Source organism: Ranitomeya imitator, chromosome 4, assembly GCF_032444005.1.
Source record: "Ranitomeya imitator isolate aRanImi1 chromosome 4, aRanImi1.pri, whole genome shotgun sequence".
NCBI lineage: Eukaryota > Metazoa > Chordata > Amphibia > Anura > Dendrobatidae > Ranitomeya > Ranitomeya imitator.
This window is the reverse complement of record NC_091285.1, coordinates 596,021,399-596,041,612: the sequence shown is the minus strand read 5'-3', so window position 1 is coordinate 596,041,612 and position 20,214 is coordinate 596,021,399. Positions and strand designations below refer to the sequence as shown.

At 41.9% G+C, this 20,214-nt stretch overlaps 1 protein-coding gene across 5 annotated transcripts in view; it reads left to right on the top strand.

Annotated features, from left to right (window-relative positions):
• UNC5D (unc-5 netrin receptor D) overlaps window positions 1–20,214 on the top strand; it is a 968,940-nt gene that overhangs the window by 331,081 nt on the left and 617,645 nt on the right. For all 5 annotated transcript variants that reach the window (XM_069766508.1, XM_069766506.1, XM_069766507.1 and 2 more), the window contains exon 2: window positions 17,462–17,680. In XM_069766508.1, the coding sequence (XP_069622609.1) occupies window positions 17,462–17,680 (219 nt within the window). The remainder of the gene's footprint in view (window positions 1–17,461; window positions 17,681–20,214) is intronic.

Below are 20,214 nucleotides of genomic sequence, written 5' to 3'. Positions count from 1 at the left end.
ACGGTGGCTGAGGGGGGCGATCGGTGGGGTGGGGTGGGGGCACATTAGTGTTTCCAGCCATGGCCAATGATATTGCAGCATCGGCCATGGCTGGATTGTAATATTTCACCAGTTATAATAGGTGAAATATTACAAATCGCTCTGATTGGCAGTTTCACTTTCAACAGCCAATCAGAGCGATCGTAGCCACGGGGGGGTGAAGCCACCCCCCTGGGCTAAACTACCACTCTCCCTGTCCCTGCAGATCGGGTGAAATGGGAGTTAACCCTTTCACCTGATCTGCAGGGACGCGATCTTTCCATGACGCCACATAGGCGTCATGTATCGGATTGGCACCGACTTTCATGATGCCTACGTGGCGTCATGGGTCGGGAAGGGGTTAAAGAGATAATCAGTCAAAGTTGAAAACTTGCTAACGTTTTGAAATTTTGGTAAAATTTCTGATATTTTAAAAAATAAACACAGAAAATGTCGACATAAATTTACCGTCATCATAAAGTACAATATGTCACGAAAAAACAGTCTCAGAATCAATGGGATGTTTTGAAGCGTTCCAGAGTTATTACCACATAAAGTGACATTGGTAAGTTTTAAAAATTGTTTCGTTCTTTCATTTTTTGCCATTAGGGTTAGGGTTGGGCTTAGTTTTAGGGTTGGGCTTATTGGTGGAGTTTTAAAAAAATAATATAAAACATGATTTCAATATGTTGGCCTAATATCAAATTCTGTGTACAGTAGTACATAGGTTCAAAATGCTCACTATACCCTTGGATCAAATCCTTGAGGGGTGTAGTTTCCAAAATTGGATCAGTTGTAGGGGGTTTCTGCAGTTTGGGCACCATAGGGGCCCTGCAAATGCGACATGGTGTCCACAATCTATTTCAGGCTATTTGTTTTCCAAAATACAAATATTTCTCCTTCCGTTCCGATCCCTGCCGTTAGTCCAAACAGAACTTTTTGACTAAATGTGGGGTATTGCTTCGCTTGAAAGAAAGAGAACAACAAACTGTGGGGTTCACTTTTTAGTCTTACCTCTTACAAAAGTGAAAAAATTGGGGCTAAAACTACGTTTTAGAGGTCAAATTTAAATTGATTTCTTTTTCATTCCACTGCATTAATTTCTGTTTAGCACGTGAAGGGTTCAAAAATTTCTTGACAACATTTTAGAGGTATTTGAGGGGTGCAGTTTTAAAATGTCATCAATTTTGGGGAGTTTCAAATATATAGGCCCCTCAAGGTCCATTGAAATCCGAATAGGTCCTTAAAGAAACCGATTTTTTAAATTTGTTGAAAAAATGAGAAACTGCTGAAAGATTTAAAATCCCTCCGACATCCTAACAGAATAAAATGACATTTGAAAAATGATGCACATGTAAAGCAGACATAAGGGAAATGTTATTTATTCATTATTTTGTACAGCAAGACTAACTGGTTTAAGGATATAAAGATTACAATTTATATTTTCATGAATAAACACAAGTCATATTGAACAAATTTTACCACTATCATGAAGCACAATATGTCACGAAAAAACAATCTCAGAATCAATCACTGGGATATACTGACGTGTTTCAGAGTTATTATTACCTCGTAAATTTACACTGGACAGATTTTTAAAATTTGGGCTTGTCATTAAGGTCAAAATTAGCTCAGTCACTAAAGGGTTAGTGAATAAATGAGCATGTCGAGAATTGAGGTCTGGAATCTCTGTTCTAGACTACATGGAATGATACATTTTCAAGAAACATTGTGTTTTCTTTGCCCAAACATCTAGATTATCTCATCGAAATTCACAAAACCTTGGAACACAATTTCCCTAATTCCATGATGCCCTCGAAATCCGGCCTCTTTCGTGTATCCTCAGTTGTTACTCATGTTCCCGATGTGAGTCTCCAGGGGCTGATATAGGATTAAAATATGGTAATGAGATATTGCTGGTTCTGGCGCCAGAAAACGCTGAGCATCTACATTAATATGAAGCAACAGATGTTTATCCACAATGTTTTCTTATTGTTCGTATCTGAAATGATGGAGTAAAGAAATCATTTCGGTCTGATCTCTCTTCCCAAAGCCGAATCAAAAAGTACGGCGGGAACCTAACCACCCTTATATCGATGTGCTTCACAGATCTCTCTATTGCTTGATGTGGGAAGGTATTCTTCTCTGTCCTAGGCTTGAATGATTTCGACAGAGCTCAGCAATTTCATTAGTCAGCTAGCTGCATGACTGTGTGTTCTGTACAAAGAGCAGCGGATCATTAGAAGTATATGTAATTACGAGTGCCATCAAGCATCTCAATGACTATCATTCCGGTGGACTTTTTCCAGATTCTTTCTCGTTCATCTCCTACAGACTAGGAACAAGTAATAAAACCCAATGTGGTGGTAAGCCAATTATTTGTACATCTTCTGACTGTGATGGTGGGGTGGGGCATGCGCTGTCAGTGAGTGCGGTGAAGTCCAGACCTATATCTTACTACTTGATGCAAAATCAATCATCTGTCCATCTATGTTTTTATATACTGTATATTTTTAGAATTTTTGCGTTCAAGGGAATCTGTCACCATATTTTTGCCACCTAATGTGAAATCAGCATAATGCAGAGACGAAGGCCTTGATTCCAGCAATGTGTCTCTTACTAGGCTGCTTTACTGTAGCTTTTGATAAAATCACTGTTGTATCAGCTGCAGAATATCACTAGAGGAATTGTGCCCTTACACCTCTATATTCATGAGCACTGTATGACCTGACCCATACCACTTTCTGTCTATGCACAGTGCACACAGAAAGCAGCTAATCAGTGGTGTGGATGGGGTTATACGGCGTTCAGCATTTAGAGAACTGCTGGATCTGCAGGAGATGAAAGAGTGACTTTATCAAAATTTCAGTAAGCATCCAAGTAAGAGATACCTCATTGGAATTAAAGTCTATCCCTCTACAGCAGAGGTCACCAACCTTTCTGACCTTGAGAGCCACATTCAGCTATGAAAGAGGGTCGTGAGCCAAAACCAGCTCCTTTCCCACACACAGTAGTGACACCCAGAGACCCCATTATCGGTGTAATGACAACCAAAACTTTCCACTGAAATCACAACAAGGTAGTATGCCTAGCTCCACAGTTTCCTATCTCACCCCATTCAGATCTGCTCTTCTGTACAGGGCTACACACAAACGTCACCATCTAGAAATTTGATGCTAATGCACCCAGCTGGCAGCCAACCGTTAGCCACACATCACGGGCCCACGAGCCATATATGGCTCCCGAACTACAGGTTGGGGACCCCTACTCTACAGCATGCTGATCTCCGCTGCGGTAGCAAAGACCTGGTAACAGATTGCCTTTCAAATCAATCTAAAAGACTATATTGCACTGTACAGAGCAGGCTCAGCTCCTGAGCCTGCTCCATATTGTCATAGGACACGGTCACAATACATTTACAGTGAATGTCATAAAAGGGTTGGCTGGATATATAATACTAGATGGTGGCCTGATTCTAACGCATTGGGTATTATAGAATATGCATGTCCACGTAGTATATTGCACAGCCCACGTAGTATATTGCCCAGTCACATAGTATGTTGCCCAGCCACGTAGTATATTGGCCAGTCACGTCGTATATTGCCCAGTCATGTAGTATATTGCCCAGTCACGTAGTATATTGCCCAGTCACGTAGTATACAGCACAGAGCCACGTAGTATATTGCCCAGCCACGTAGTATATTGTCCAGTCACATAGTATATAACACTGCCCACACAGTATATAACAGTGGCCACGTAATATCTAGCACAGCCCACGGAGTATATCACGCAGCCCACATAGTATATAACACTGCCTATGTAGTATACAGCACAGAGCCACGCGGTATCTAACACAGCCCACATAGTATACAGCAGTGTGGGCACCATATAGTGAGACCGCTAAGTCTTCTGGGTAATTTCGCAATGCATCGCTGGGAATGGAAGATGGCAGCAGGCGCGAGCGGCTCGGCGGACTACGGAGGGTAAGTATAGCAAGTTTTCTTATTATTATTAACATTACATTTTTTACTATTGATGCCGCATAGGCAGCATCAATAGTAAAAAGTTGGGGACACACAGGGTTAATAGCGGCGGTAACGGAGTGCATTACCCGTGGCATAACGCGGTCCGTTACCACCGGCATTAACCCTGTGTGAGCAGTGACCGGAGGGGAGTATGCGGGCGCCGGGCAGTGACTGCGGGGAGTAAGGAGCGGCCATTTTCTTCCGGACTTTGCCCGTCACTGCAGAGCAGATTAGCTCTCTTTTTTACAGAATATAGGCAAGCAATTCCTTTCATACAACAATGGTAATATAAATTGTGCCAATTGCTTAATGAATTTCAACACTGTCATAGGATAATTTGACAACCATAATGTGGTGGTGCACCATCTTGGGTGTCAGGTCCGAGCATTCCTACATGAACAGTTTCCTGGAAAGTGGATTGGTCGTCGTGGGCCAGTTGAATGGCCACAAAGGTCTCCTGATCTGACCCCCTTAGACTTTTATATATTAGGGGTCATCTGAAGGCAATTGTCTATGCAGAGAAGATACTAGATGTGCAGCATCTGAAACAACGAATACTGGCAGCCTGTGCTAGCATTTCTTCTGCGGTGTTGCTATCAGTGTGTAAAGAGTGGGAGAGAGGGTTGCATTGACAATCCAACACAATAATACAACATAACACATAATATAAGTGGTCATAAACTTGTAAATAACTCATGAAAGAATAATGTTATGTTAAAGCCAAGCACACCATTGTTTTTCTGGTGAAATTTTTAATAAGTTTGATGTGTTACATGACCCTCTTCCCATTGCAAAAAATAAAGTTGGATCCAAAATGGCCAACTTCAAAATGGCTGCCATGGTCACCACCCATCTTGAAAAGATTTCCCCCTCTCATATACTAATGTGCCACAAACAGGAAGTTGATATCACCAACCATTCCAATTTTACTTAGGTGTATCCATATAAATGGCCCACCCTGTAGTCTTCAGCCAAGCAGAAGGAGGTGGTGCTGGCAGGTGAAAGAGCTGGAGTGACTGAAGCTTCACATATAGGTTTTCAGCCTCATTTTCATATCAATTCAAACACTTACCTTATTTTGCAGATTATAAGGGTATGTTTCCACGTGCAGTAAACGCTGCGTGTTTGACGCTGCATAGGGACGCAGCGTCAGACACGCAGCGTCCAGATGTTACAGCATAGTGGAGGGGATTTAATGAAATCCCGTCTCCACTATGCGTGGTAACACGCACGCGGTGGCCCTGCGACTCCGGACATGCTGCGCGTCTTTTCATGTCCGTACGACGCTGCGTCGCCGCAAGATATAGCACAGGGCCCTATGGTGGGGAGCGATGATGCCGGATGTGTGCTGTGAACACATCCGGCATCATCGCGTCCCAGAAAGGGGGCGGGGCTTACCGCAGAGCGGCTAAGCCGCTCCGGCGATACCGCCGGCCATCCTGAACGTGGACACATACCCTCAGACGCACCAGATTATAAGATGCAGACCAAATTTTGAGGAGAAAAATAGGAAAAAACTTTTTTTAATAAAATAGTGGTGCTTCTTATAATCCATGTGTGTTACCAGGGGTTGTGGCTGCAGTGAAGCGAGGTCCCAGGGTTTCTGCTGGAAGAGGCAAGAGTGAAGTGTTGCTGCAGGCTGGGATGAGGGGGTGTTCGGATATGCGCCGCTGCGGGTGTTTGGTGGCGCAAGGGCTCTGTCGACATTTTGTGAAAGCCCAAAGTCCCTGCACTTACATGGTTTACTATGCAGTGGACTCCAGAAAAATGGCTGCCAGGGGGGGAGCATGCGCAGATTGAGATCTCGGCACCAAAATCTCTGGAGATGAGATCTCAGCGCTGATAGGATGGACCCCCTTTGCAGTCTACTGCTAATTAAAATCACCTGTGCTACATGGGAGGAGCCCACATCTGAAAAAGAAAGGACAGATTATGCAATAAGATAAAAAAAGAGAATGGACAGCACCTCCAAAAGTCATACACTGATCTAATGCCGCTAGGCAAAAAAATATATAACTGAACATGGGGTTTTTAGTTTAACATTCTGATCAAACTTTATGAAGCCCACTACCACATCATGGTGTACCTCTCAGTGGGTCCTAACTGGGGACTCAGTCTTGCAGCATGGGCACTGTGAGGCACCAGGCCATCCGCCTTGCTGGTGCATTGTAGCTGTGGCGGTGGTTAGCACATGTTGCTGCTCCTTTAAGGCAATAAAAGTTAGGACCCACTGAGAGGTTCACCGTGATGAGGCAGTGGGCTTCATACAGTCTGATCAGAATGTTAAACTAAGAACCTCATGATCAGTAATATATATGTTTTCCTAGCTGAAATAGATCAATGTATGATTTTTTTTGAGCTGCGGTGCATGTTTTTTTTCCAGCGTATTCCTGGACTTGTCCTTGAAAGAGCTCCATGCACATATAAATAGTTTGAGGGGCAACAACCTGCTAACAGATTCCTTATAAGAAAATAAATAGAGATGAGCAAATAAAATTCTAGTTGATTTGAATTTTACCTGAATTGTTTAAAAATCTGCATTTGCCCGAATGCGGATAATTTGTAGGCGACAGTCCTCACTGTCACCAATCTGGTTCTTGTTGCATCCTCTGATCCACACCACTCGTGTTGAAATTCCCGGGCCTTTCACACTAAACCAGGACTTCTGGCTCTGATTAGGCAAGGAAGAGTTCTGCGTAGGCGTGCGCAAGATTGAGCCACACTTCCTTATATCATGACCTTTCGCGTGCTTACACAGAACCCATCCATTTCTTTCAATATTTAATAAAAATCCCAATCCTCTGACCAGTTTTGAAAAGTTGAGGATTTTTTTCTTTTGGCTTGGGAAAGGACAAACCAAAATTGATGGTAATTTTGTCAGCAGGCATGGATGGAGAATCTGGACTGTAAAGGGTTATTTTGCATGCAGTGAGGCAGTATCAAACATCATAGAAAGTCAGCTTGTGTCTTTCAAATGCCTGATCAGGTATAATTTGATCGTTAGTGAAGGTATAAGCTATCATAAGATATTGACGTGTATGTTTCTTATCAGACAGTAAAATCAGCTGTGGGATAGAGAAAGTGAAGCGATCGGATGACTTCAGAATCATTATCAACCACAAATCACATACAGCTCGCTTCGAAAAACATGTCAACCCTACAATTTAATGGATAGACACTGGACCATGAGAACATAGCACTAAAAGCTGTTCAGCGTTATCATCTATTTTTCAATATTTCTCCAATTAATACCATAGCAATTTATTGTTTGTCAAGTAATATTTAGTGTGGCTAGCTGATGATACGGCTGAGACACACCAGCGAATGATTTTGCTGTAGTGGTCCAGCGAGCCAAGATTTTATGGAGAACCCCATCTCTTCATCTCCTACTTCTTTCCCCATAAGACGGGAAAGATTAAGTGAAGCGTAGGTTCCTTTCCAAAATGCTGCAGCTGTCACCACGCCGATCCTCAGCTCTGGCCGTCATCCCTGCCTCAATACTCGCTTTCCTTCAGCTCTCCCGGCATATGTGGGTTCTTCACTTCTGAAGCCAGCTGGCAATGCCAGTGGTTATTTTTTAAATATTAATAAGAAGAGTTCTGAAATACATCTCCCGTTTACAGTATTGACTCATAAAGAGAGAGGAGGCTGGATTAAACCATGATTTGCAGAAATGTATTTATCATTTGTCATTTCTAAGGTTTCAACATTTTTGTGAGTTATCAGCGCACGCTGAACAGTTAAATTACTAAATTATGACCGCTATATCTATACTAAGCGGAAATGGATTTGCTCGAAAGAGAAAATTATATTAATGACTTATTTTTCATCTACACGAGACACATTCACTTTAATTACATCATAATCACTACTGCTATTATTGCACTCTAGATAAGAGTGAATCAATTCGAAAAAGATCAAGTTCGCCTCAAATTTTGCAAAAAAAAAAAAATAAATAAAACTTGATGGGGGGGGGCATTTGCGTTCGTTATTTTGCTGGATTCCCTTTAAACATGAAAGGGTTAAAAAGTTTACTCATCTTGAGGTTCACCTGTCCCACTTTTGAAGTTCATTGACCAGTTATTGAATCTTTCCCTATGGTTTCATTGTCTTTTTTCTTCAGGTCTAATGATGGATATTGTCTTCCAGATCTTCAGTCTTCACCAACACTTCTGTTGCCGACTAAGCCTCAATGACGCAGTCATGACCTCACACTATCAAGACGTACATCACCACACATGTTGACCTGGCTTTGTAGGACACACGTCATGATATTTTGATGCCGTGATGTCACAACGTCTTGACGTGTGCTGTAATACCTAGTCAGTAACAGAAGCACAAACAAAGAGGAAGTAACTAGAGCCAAAGGGAAAAATCAGATGACTAGTAGGGAGCTGAAGTGGTGGGACCGGTGAGAGGCCCCAGATTATGATAAGACACATTCAATTTGCATTGAATAAGCTCTATGCAATTCGAATTTCCTGGCCAAATTTAAGAGAACTTATCTTTATTACACATATATCATCGTTAAGTTTTTATGAAGAGACCAATACAAAATGATCTTTGTGTGGCTCATCAATAAGGGTACCGTCACACTATACGATTTACCAACGATCACGACCAGCGATACGACCTGGCCGTGATCGTTGGTAAGTCGTAGTGTGGTCGCTGGAGAGCTGTCACACAGACAGCTCTCCAGCGACCAACGATGCCGAGGTCCCCGGGTAACCAGGGTAAACATCGGGTTACTAAGCGCAGGGCCGTGCTTAGTAACCCGATGTTTACCCTGGTTACCAGCGTAAAAAAAAAAAAACAGTACATACTTACATTCCGGTGTCTGTCCCTTGCCGTCTGCTTCCCGCACTCACTGACTGCTGGCCGTAAAGTGAAAGCACAGCACAGCGGTGCCGTCACCACTGTGCTCTGCTTTCACTTTACGTCCGGCAGTCAGTGAGTGCGGAAGCAGACGGCAAGGGACCTGACGGACACCGGAATGTAAGTATGTACTGTTTTTGTTTTTTTACATTTACGCTGGTAACCAGGGTAAACATCGGGTTACTAAGCGCGGCCCTGCACTTAGTAACCCGAAGTTTACCCTGGTTACAAACGAATGCATCGCTAGATCGGTGTCACACACACCGATCTAGCGATGACAGCGGGAGATCCAGCGACGAAAGAATGTTCCAAACGATCTGCTACGACGTACGATTCTCAGCAGGATCCCTGATCGCTGCTGCGTGTCAGACATAGCGATATCGTATGGATATCACTGGAACGTCACGAATCGTACCGTCGTAGCGATCAAAATGGCACTGTGTGATGGTACCCTCAGTGCCAAATGGCATTGTCAACGTTGTTTACATAGATAGATCAATAGATAGATAGATAAAATGTGGATCTTGGGTACACTTAAAAAAAAGTCTTCTAATACCTGTGAACTAAAAAAAATTGGTTTCATTATTAAACAGTGTCCTAGACCCATCGCTTCCACTAAGCGCCTATGACTGAATTCACATCATCTTCTCAGCCTGTTTGTTGTTTTCTCAGCTTTCCCTCATGCGTGAGTGTTTCAGTCTATTATCTAAAGCGATGTCATCCATAAAGCATCACGCCTGTCAGACTCTTAACTTTCCCGTTGGAGAGGACATGAATCTTGCTTCGGCATAATACGACTTTTCAGACTCATGAAGCCTGCTGCTGCTGCTGAGGCTGTTGCTGCGTTCTTCTGCTGACGAGGCAGCCATACCAACCGGTTTGAAACTCGGGCTGACGTCTCATAAATCTTTACCGTTTGACTATATGAACAGCTATATCTTGGCAGGAAACTCACAGACGACTGAATATCTATAAATGGGCCTTATTCTCACATGAACGAAAGACGCAATCACATTTCTAGGGGGCTTGATAAGCAGGAGTGAGACATTTACCGACAAGCTGTATGAATGTGATAACTTTTTTTCCCCTCTTTTGTATAATAATACAACCAGATACCAACCACCTGTCGATGAAGTTTTTTTCTCTGCCACAAAATTGCAAGGGGAATTGATTTTTCGTCCTTCATAGTTGCGCAGCTGGCAGTGCAATTTTCTTCCTGTCACCCGGGTATTTGATGGGAGGAGTGTGACCCATGCATGGGGACGTTAATACATTCTCAGAAAATGAGCAAAGGCAGATAAAGGCTCATGTCCTGATAGAGAGGCAGGTCAATTTAGTGTATGAGGCCCCTGCAATTTTCGCTCAGAGATAACGGTGACAGAGCTAAACTAAAGGAACCGCTAGCGTCAAACCAATTTTAATAATATTCAAGTATTGTAACTCCTTCATGTCTAAGGGGATTAAGTTTATCCCATTAGTCATCCTTAATACAGCCTAAAACAACGGTTGCAGAAGTAGAAACTATCAATTGACTTGGGCAAAAGATTGGGCAAAAAAGATTGGCCTTACAAATTTACAATGGGCTACAGTCAGCAGTGGAGGTTCTGTAGCAGGTCCAATTCTTCTTAATCTATTTATTAATGACATTGTGTTAAGCCCAGCAGTGGCACATGTGGATTTGTGGAAACACTGTGCCAGAGGGCCGGGCCTGCCCAGGAAAGGAGGTAGCTAAGCGGCTACTTGGTGTTCACTGGAGCTCCTCATGAAGGAGACCGACTGGGTTGCAGGTAGCCACCAGGTACCACTCCTGATCAGAGCCTGGTACTGCAGCTGCTGACCCCAGGGGTCAGGTTGACACTGATTATGACAAGTTCTCCGTTCAGATTTGTAATCTCTGGCACCTCTACAGAACGGTTACTGACATGGATTCAGGCTCAGATCAGACACATAGGTTTAGGACACTGTATCAAGGATTGGCTGCACATGGACCATGGGACAATGTTCAGACACTGGCAGAACATAGACCAGGTGATGAGGTTCAGGCAATGGCCGCTCCAGGACCAGGGGATGAGGTTCAGGCACTGGCTGCTCCAAGACGAGTGGATGAGATTCTGGCACTGGCCACTCCAGGACCAGGGGACTTCAAACCCAGGACTGGCCACACCAGGACCAGAGACCAAGAGACCTCACAGCTCACTATTAGTACACCTTACTCATTAAGAATTCTACATGTTGCTCAGCGGCTTTCTTAGGTGAGAGGGAGTCTTTTATGGAAGATGCTTCCTAGCTATTGGCTGAGAGCCGTAAATTATACTAAATGCCTGTCAGCTACAAGCTGAGGACATTTACTATATGTGTGCTGCCAATTTAAGAGCAGTAGAGTGTGTGCACATGCGTAATAAGCACACCGCCAGAACTGCGGTGCCCACACAGGAAGCAGGAAGCAGAAGCACGCCGGGGACCGCATCGAGGGCCGGTGCAGTGAAAAAGCCAACATCCCTGCATGGAGAGAGAAGGGAACACCATGCAGGGGCACCGGAAGCAGCGCTACACCTTGTAATAGTAATTGAAACAGTTTTTGCTGATGAGACAAAGCTATATAAAAATATGTAAAACTCAGCTTAATTGTAAAGTATTACAGAAACAAGCTGAAAACCTGGGCAAGTCCACGGCAGATAAAATGGCTTAATAATATATGTATAGGAAATAGGAATACATAAAGGCTCCAGTAAAAAAATGGATGTATATACATTAAGAGTAACTTAACTGAGACTACCATGGGAACAAGGAAAGTTTTGGGGTAAAATGGTGACCAGTAATCTAAGTAGGACAAAGCGAAAGCTTTTGTTATTCTCAAGTTTGGAAGTGATCCCTTGGATAGTGGATAACTTTGGGATCTGACCACTGGGACCTCCACTGATTTTGAGAAAAAAGAGCTCTGAAGAGCCTTGTAAAAAGGAGCTGTGATTGATCATGTATTCTGCCTATTCCATTCATTCTTTTGAGAGAGTCAAAGAGTCAGACCTGCCAAAAGCAGTGCTCATCTATCTCCTGTGCTGATCCCATTAAATGGGTATTCCCATCTCCTTTACCCATATGTAGTACCCATATGTAGTAGGTGTAGTAATGATAATATTAGCAAATATCTCCATTTAGAAATGTAGCATAGTTCTCCAGATTAGCTATGTCGCTTTCCTTATGTGCAGGGCATTGCAGTAGCTTCGGTATCCATGGTTACGACCACTAATATAGTGAAAGCTAGTTATTCAGTTAGTTGTTAGTGGTTGTAGCCATGGATACCAGAGCTACTGCAATGCCTTGCACATGCGGTAAGCAACATAGAGAATCAGAAGAACTACTACTTTTCTATTTGGAGGTATTGGCTAACCTACAACAAGTTGAAATAGAATCTAGGATATGGGAATACCCTTTTAAGAATGAATGTGCGTGATTGACCAGCGGTCCATTCGCACAGAGCTCATCAGAGCCTCGGTTCTCTGGATCCCAGTGATCAGGAAGCTATTCACTACTCAATAGTTCGGGGATAATGTCAACACGTGAGGATAACCCTCAAGCACAATTAATATTTTACAAGCCATTGACCGATATCACTATAGGTGTCAAATGGTACTTTTATATCCCATAGTATCCCACTTCTGTGTTTTCTGAGTACTGGTAACCATTGCTAAGTCCGCACATGTGCAGCCATACGGTATTTATGCATATTTTGCAAAAGTGATAAAAGTTTTTCACTACCACATTATGATATATGATGAATACTGTACATTATTTTATAGACTCATTCCCTATGGGATCTTGGCAAGATGGGGTTATTCCAATTATTTTTTTTCCCTGAAGTCATCTAATAGATATTAACCTTTCACAAATTCTTCTTACACAATGCTTTCTATGGCTTAGTCAGAGCACATCATGTCACCAATTACATTTTAGCTGCCCTGGGTGATGCATAACTCCTGAAGCGTAGTCTGACCTTTCACAGCAGTAAATTTCAAACACTATAAATTGAATGTTGGTAAGAAGTCCCTCACCAGTTTTGCATATGGATATACCAGGTAAAATAATATACATGATAAGAATTATGGTAGGAGAGATTTTAATATCTGGTGAATCGCTGAAACAAGCAATGACCCTCGGGGAATTCTAGTGTAGTTTGTATCATGGGTAAATGGGTGATACTGTACGAACATATAAAGCAAATTTTGCCCAAGTCAATAGCGATTGGACAAAGAAGGTGACCAATGTTCGGGTGATCTTCTGAGCTCCAATTATCTTTTGCAAAAATGGCACGGACGTCAATTATATAAGGATTATACATGACGTACATTGACTTTTACTTAACAGCTGTTACCCCCTTAAGGGCATGAAGGCCAATTGTCAAAAAAGTAAATAGCTGAAAATAGGATGTGACTCACATATTCTCAAACTATTAGATTACACTCATGTATCTCGGAAATCACTGGATGCAATGGACAGTGTCATTCTATCAGACATAAATGGACATGCGTCATACAATGGTAAATATGTACAAGCATACTCAGTCAGCACCAATCAAATGAGCTGCGCAATGTATATATATATATATATATATATATATATATATATATATATATATATATATATATATATATTAGCAAAGCCAGGAAAGTCTGGGTTAAATCCTAGTACTGCAAGACTTATTTAGATTCACCTGGCTAGCTTTGACTACGAACTAGGAAATGGGTTCACCCTATGTCGTTCTGCTGGATGTTGAGCAGAGCGCAGGGTGTTGAAGCTGGTGAGTGACCAGCCAAAATGTAAGCTGCAGAGAAAAGCCAGGGTTTCTTTCTGAATGGAGACTGCATGGGTCAGCTAAATAAGCTGAGCAGTCTGTGTGTTGCAACTGCAGAGTAACGTGTAGAAGCTGCAGCCTGTTCAATGTAAACTGTGCCTGGAGTTGAACACTTCTGTTTGGCGCTGGAAGCTGCTGAAGCTCACACTGAAGGTGATTCTGAGACTGGTAGGACCATACCTCTATTTGTGAGTAAAGTTTGCTCCAAGAGAAAGCACTGTAATCTGACCGGGTGAGCCTGCACTGACATAAATGTGCCTGCTGAATGAACTGTTTAGTTTCTTTTATACCTTTGTGCCCAGAAGAGGCTGTTTTTGGTTTTGGAATCTATATATACTTCATACCAGTCTGCATTGTAGGGATTTTATGGGAGAAATATTAGGGTTTTGTTTTTCTTGTTGTCTGTTATATTCGCACTATAACCTGTTTTGAGGAGACTCGGACATATTCTTTTTTACTATTCTTTTGCTGAACAGAAGAGTCTGTAGCTCAAAAAGAAGCATGGTCTAGTTAGTGTGTTTATATATGTAATTTTTTTACATGGGCTTCTTAGGATAATAGAATGTTCGAGTTGGAAGGGACCTCCTGGGTCATCGTGTCCAACCCCCTGCTCAATGCAGGATTCACTAAACCATCTCAGACTGATGTCTGTCCAGCCTCTGTATGAAGACTTCCATTGAAGGAGAACTCATCACTTCGTGTGACAGCCTGTTCCTCTCATTGATCACCATCATCTTCTTTATAGAACTAGTGAAAAAATGCATGTTACAAGAGGGGGAATAGATAAAACAGCACAAAAAAACTCCAGTGAAAAAATGTTTGAAATTCAGGGCATTTTTACAAGCTGAAAATAAAGTTTATGAAGGAAATTTCAAGTTTTATTCTGTCGCTTCTGTTTCACAGGTGGAGTCAGGGGAATAAAAGAACACACGTCTTTATCGGAATTTTACTATAGACACACTTGAAAATCCATGTACAGATTTATATCTCGTCCCCCAATAAGGTGCTTTGCTGTTATGTACAGCGACAAGGCACAATAACAAATCAATATAGAGATAGTGCATCACTGATTGCCTGCCAGTCACACGTGGTCATTAGTCTTCTTATCTTCCCATTACGCTTCTCATACGACCCAGATTTATATTTGGCTGTAATCGGATAATTAGGCTTCTTTGACATTTCTGTTAGCCAAATGAAAGAATGTGCATCTGGACCCAATGATATATGTTTCTAATCTCCCAGGTTAAAATAAATATAAAAATCTCTCCCTGGGCAAGAGATTGTCTGATGTGTATCTTAATAAGGCATCTATCAGTATGGTCTGGGTATTAGGATAAGATGAGGGACGTGTGTGTGTCCTAAGGAACCAGAAGCTACAGTATACTTGCTTTATATATCATGCTTTATTACATTTAGTTGGTGTCCAGTAATTGCTCCACTCCCTGCCTGGTTGTGGTTTTTATCTAACATACATAAGATGATCATTCAATATTTAATATAACAACCAGATCTAAAAATGGTAGAAGCTATTGAACACTTCTGTTACATTTTATAGGGTTTCTGCTTTACACAATTTGTTTTAATAGAAGGGTCTACTCTTCAACAATAAGCTTTTCACAGGTTGTGCCCTGAGTACAACTGTTTAATTCTCCAGCAGTGCCTCCGCAGGAGAAATGAAGAATTACACACTTCTCTTAGTTACCATTGGGCTATCCATTTAACACATGGGCATGTTGGATCATTCAGTCTCATATGTTCAACATACTCCCTCTGTGTTTTGGCTACTAATTGATAGCCCTGATCACTGGTCACTAGGGTTGAGCGAAACGGATCGTTCATTTTCAAAAGTCGCCGACTTTTGGCAAAGTCGGGTTTCATGAAACCCGACCCGATCCCTGTGTGGGCTCGGCCATGCAGTACGCTTGGCGCCATTTTTTCAGCCAATGAAGGAGCGTGGGCAGAGTGATGACATAGGTCTTAGGGGCGTGGACACCTATCGTCATCTTGTCACTTGTGAGCTGTAGCGAATTGCAATGTGTAACACCAGCTTTTCTGTTCAGGGATGGAGGAGAGAGAGAGAGAGTGAGAGAGAGAGAAAAAAAAAATAAAAAAAAAAATAAAAAATTCCCATTGACTTTGCATTGGGTTTTGTGTTTCGGTCGATCCCCGACTATTCGCCATAATCGGCCGATTTCACTCGACTCGACTTTTGAGATAGTCGGGTTTCGCGAAACCCGACTCGACCCTAAAAAAGTAAGTCGCTCAACCCTACTGGTCACTAATAGGATAATTTTTAGCCACACCACCTGTTTAAAACATATCGTCCCCAAAGTCACAGCCATATGCTTTGGCATCTGAAGGACAGGATTAAAGATGAGTAAATTTATCCATAAAAAAATTAATTTATGATGTATATCCCAAAAATATTTCTTTCACCAGAGTCCAACATTTTTCCAATTTGATATGTGTGAATCTAGCAAAAACAAGGCCATTGGGCCAAATTTTGCTGGGTTCTTTGGAAAGCTTGGAATGGTTTAAAAACTAGTTCAAGATTATACTCATCTGCCCTAGGTCCACCCCTCACCTATCCTGCCTCCTTGGCTTATATAGTCCTCTCACTGTGGATTGGTTTTCGGTCATGATCTTTTGATGCCGACTAGGCCTCATGCTGTCACCTAGGCGCAATGCACGTCACTGATGTGTGTTGTGCCCTAAATGTCATAGTGGTGTCTAGTTAGCATGGGTAGTTTTGAACTGAAAAGTGATTTGAAGACCAATATGAAGACTAGTTCAAACACTGATTCAAAGTGAGTAGAAGACCGGTTATGCTACGTTCACATTTGCGTCTTTGGGTGCAGCGTCATCGACGCAACTCAAAACGCATATCCACAACGCAGCGTTTTTTGACGCATGTGTTCTAAAATGCTTTTACTGTCTAGACACTTCATCAATAGGTTTTTTTCAAAAGGCGCATGTGTTGTACAACGCATGTCAACGCAGGCACCTGCGCCCTATGCGTTTATCATAGACACTAACGTGTTTTTTTTTGGCGCATGTACGATGCATTTGCGTTGCATGCATTTTTGATTGGAAATTTGGCGCAGGCAAAATGCTACTTGTAGCGTCGCCCGTGCCCTGTCTGGTGCGCCCAAATGAAGCATGCGTCGTAAAATGCTTCACAAATGCATACCGGCGCATGTCCATGCGCCCCCCCATGTTAAAGATAGGGGCGCATGACACATGCGTCGGTATCCGTCGACGACTCTGCGCCCAAAGATGCAAATGTGAACGTAGCTTTAGGGAGTTGTGACAGCCGGAAAGTTGATAAGCTGGCCTAGGACAAGTGCATACACTCTTTAATTATTTATTTAGGCCCTTTTTTGAGCCTCTAGGTTTAATGATTTGGGTCTGGAAGACCATGGAAAATAATAAACGTCTTTAAAAATTCCACTTAGACTGAATTTTATTTGGACCAAATCAAATCTATCCGTCAATTTTAAGCAAATCTGTCTGAAACAAATTTGAGGACATTCACGTATCTCTAGTCAAGACGTAGTGAACTATTTAGTCTTCTGTATGTAAAATGTTAGAATGAAACTTTTTGTGAAGTAATGAACTTGAGGCAGTTATACTTTAGAAATTTAATTCATACATTTTATAATATCTTCAAAATTTCCTTTTTTTTTTTTGCCAGGAAACAACAATGGAGAAGCTGTACCAGACTCTGCTCCCTCTGGGCTTGGTACCCTTCCCTACTTCCAGATGGAACCTGAAGATGCCTACATTATCAAAAGTAATCCCATCATCCTCCGCTGCAGAGCCATGCCAGCAATCCAGATCTTCTTCAAGTGTAATGGAGAATGGGTGCACCAGAACGACCACTGGTTTGACGAAAGTGTCGACGAAGGCTCTGGTAAGGACTTGAAGATGTTTCAAAGAGACTTCTGATTGTTAAGGGACTATTATTTTCAAATGTAACACTATTAGAAAGTAAGGCGCTACAATTAATTATGTACCATAAAAATCGACGTGAAAGTAAACGTAACTAGAATACTGTGAAATCCTTTGACCAAGCTTTTTCTGAGACAAGCGTAGAGATACAGGATATGCATTCAATTATAAAAGAAAAAAGCCACACATTGTTCCTGTGATTTATATTGTAAAAGTGAAGAACCTGAAGGATGGATGTCAGTGTAGAATACACCATGCTGTGTGGTAGTTTCTCATAGTTAACAATCTCTATCATATGAGTAACCGGGAATGTGTCACCAAGCTGCCTGAAAATAAATTCAATTAAACAAAATCTGACGTCCAAGCATTGTTCAGCCGCCTGCAGGATTGACGAGGGAACATCCTTTTGACAGCGGTGATTAACGAGGCAGGAAAGTTTCCATCCACATCAGAAAGTTAGCACCTGTCATATTAACTTCTGCCTCATTAAAATAAGGAACAACAACAAAACAAATGGAATAAAGGAGCAAGGGAATGCTTGATGATCCACCCCAAAAGATCGGGTGAGAAAAAAGTCATAAATAATGATATCAGTTATCCATGGGTTCATCGTCGTATTAACATGATAGAATGATGGATGTTTCACTCAGTCGACAGTCAGGATGTGGAACGTTTCAACTTTTTGCATGGAAGCCATTTATGGTAGACGACTCGAAGATTTTATAAGGAGATATGCAATTAACTGTTTATAAATTTAATCAATTAACTCCAAGTCTCTTTTCGAATCATGAGAATGGTCCCATGTTTTCCGTGGACCAGTCTCCTATTGTGCTAATAAAGCAATGTTGACTGGGATACTGGTAGAAAATAAAAAAAATAAATCTTTATTTTTATATAGCGCTAACATATTCCGCAGCGCTTTACAGTTTGCACACATTATCATCACTGTCCCCGATGGGGCTCACAATCTAAATTCCCTATCAGTATGTCTTTGGAATGTGGGAGGAAACCGGAGAACCCGGAGGAAACCCACACAAACATGGAGAGAACATACAAACTCTTTGCAGATGTTGTTCTGGGTGGGATTAGAACCCAGGACTCTAGCGCTGCAAGGCTGCCGTGCTAACCACTGAGCCACCGTGCTGCCCCTAGGTATGACATCAAGGTTGCCCACCATCCATTAGTAGAACTCAAATTTTAACATTGTAAGAATTAAAGGGAATCTGTCAGCAGCACGAGGCAGGGACAGAGGACTGCAGTGATGTATCACTTATTTTACTGGGTGGAGCAGTTTTCTGTGTTGCAGATTGAGCAGAGCTCAGATGCTGTGCTCCGTATAACCCCACCCACACTACTGATTGGCAGCTTTCTATGCACAATGTACTGTGTACTGTGTATTAGCAGAGAGCTGCCAATCAGTGGAGGGGGGGCGTGGTTGGACTAGGAGACACGAGACACCTAGTCCTATAGTGATAATTTCCTGCTGATAAATGATGATTATATTAAAATGGAACCTTCCCTAGCCTCATAAACAGTCACCACGTCTGTATCACACCCTTTTCCAGCATTTTAACAAGCCACTTTATGTGGTTTATCAATTTCTGTATCAATATGAAATTAACTTTAAAGCTGATCTTGTGCTATGGATGATTTTTCCAGATCAATCCTCCCTCTTATCATGTAAGCATGCCCCGATGGGCGTGAATAATGTGAAATGACCAAGATCGTTGCTGTGGAGCTTCACATTTTATTTGCCAAAATCTAAGGCCGGTCTTACAGAGCCCATATGCCACCAATGAAACACACAAACCAACAAAGAAAACAATACTTACATGGACATTTTCTGCCGTTATACGTGGAGGTCCTCAGCGGCTCCAGGTCCTACGTCACTGCTGCCCCCTAGAGCATGCACAGTGATCTGATGAGGCCTGGTTTCACCAGGTTTCACCAGGCTTCACCAGGCTTCATTTACACATTAAAGAGAAGAGAGAACATGGCGTCCATTCATCATTTTTGCAAGAAGCCGGCAGTGATGTCACTTTTCAAATCATATAGTTCACGATCACAGCGGTGTGCTTGCATGATGAGAAGGAGAATTAGTTTCCCTGACTACTCAACAGGTTTACCAACCTGACCTTTTATTTTCTCTGGACAGTTTATCAAAAAAATCACGAACAGACAAAAAATTTTATGGACACATTGGAAACCAATAATAATGTATGAGTGATCCATGTCTACAGTTCATAATACACTATCTACATTCACTGTAAACTGCAAAATGAAGATAACTGCAGTAAAAATAATCTGTATAAGTTTCTGCAGCTTATAATAAATCACGGAAGCCTTTTTTTTTTACGGACAGGGTAAAAAAATTAAACAATTTTTACAGACTGTCCTCGTATTTCTGGATAGTTGGCAACCAGCTACTCAACCATTAATATTTATAGTGCAAATGTAGATTCAAAGTTACCTTTATACATATCTCCAACAATCTAT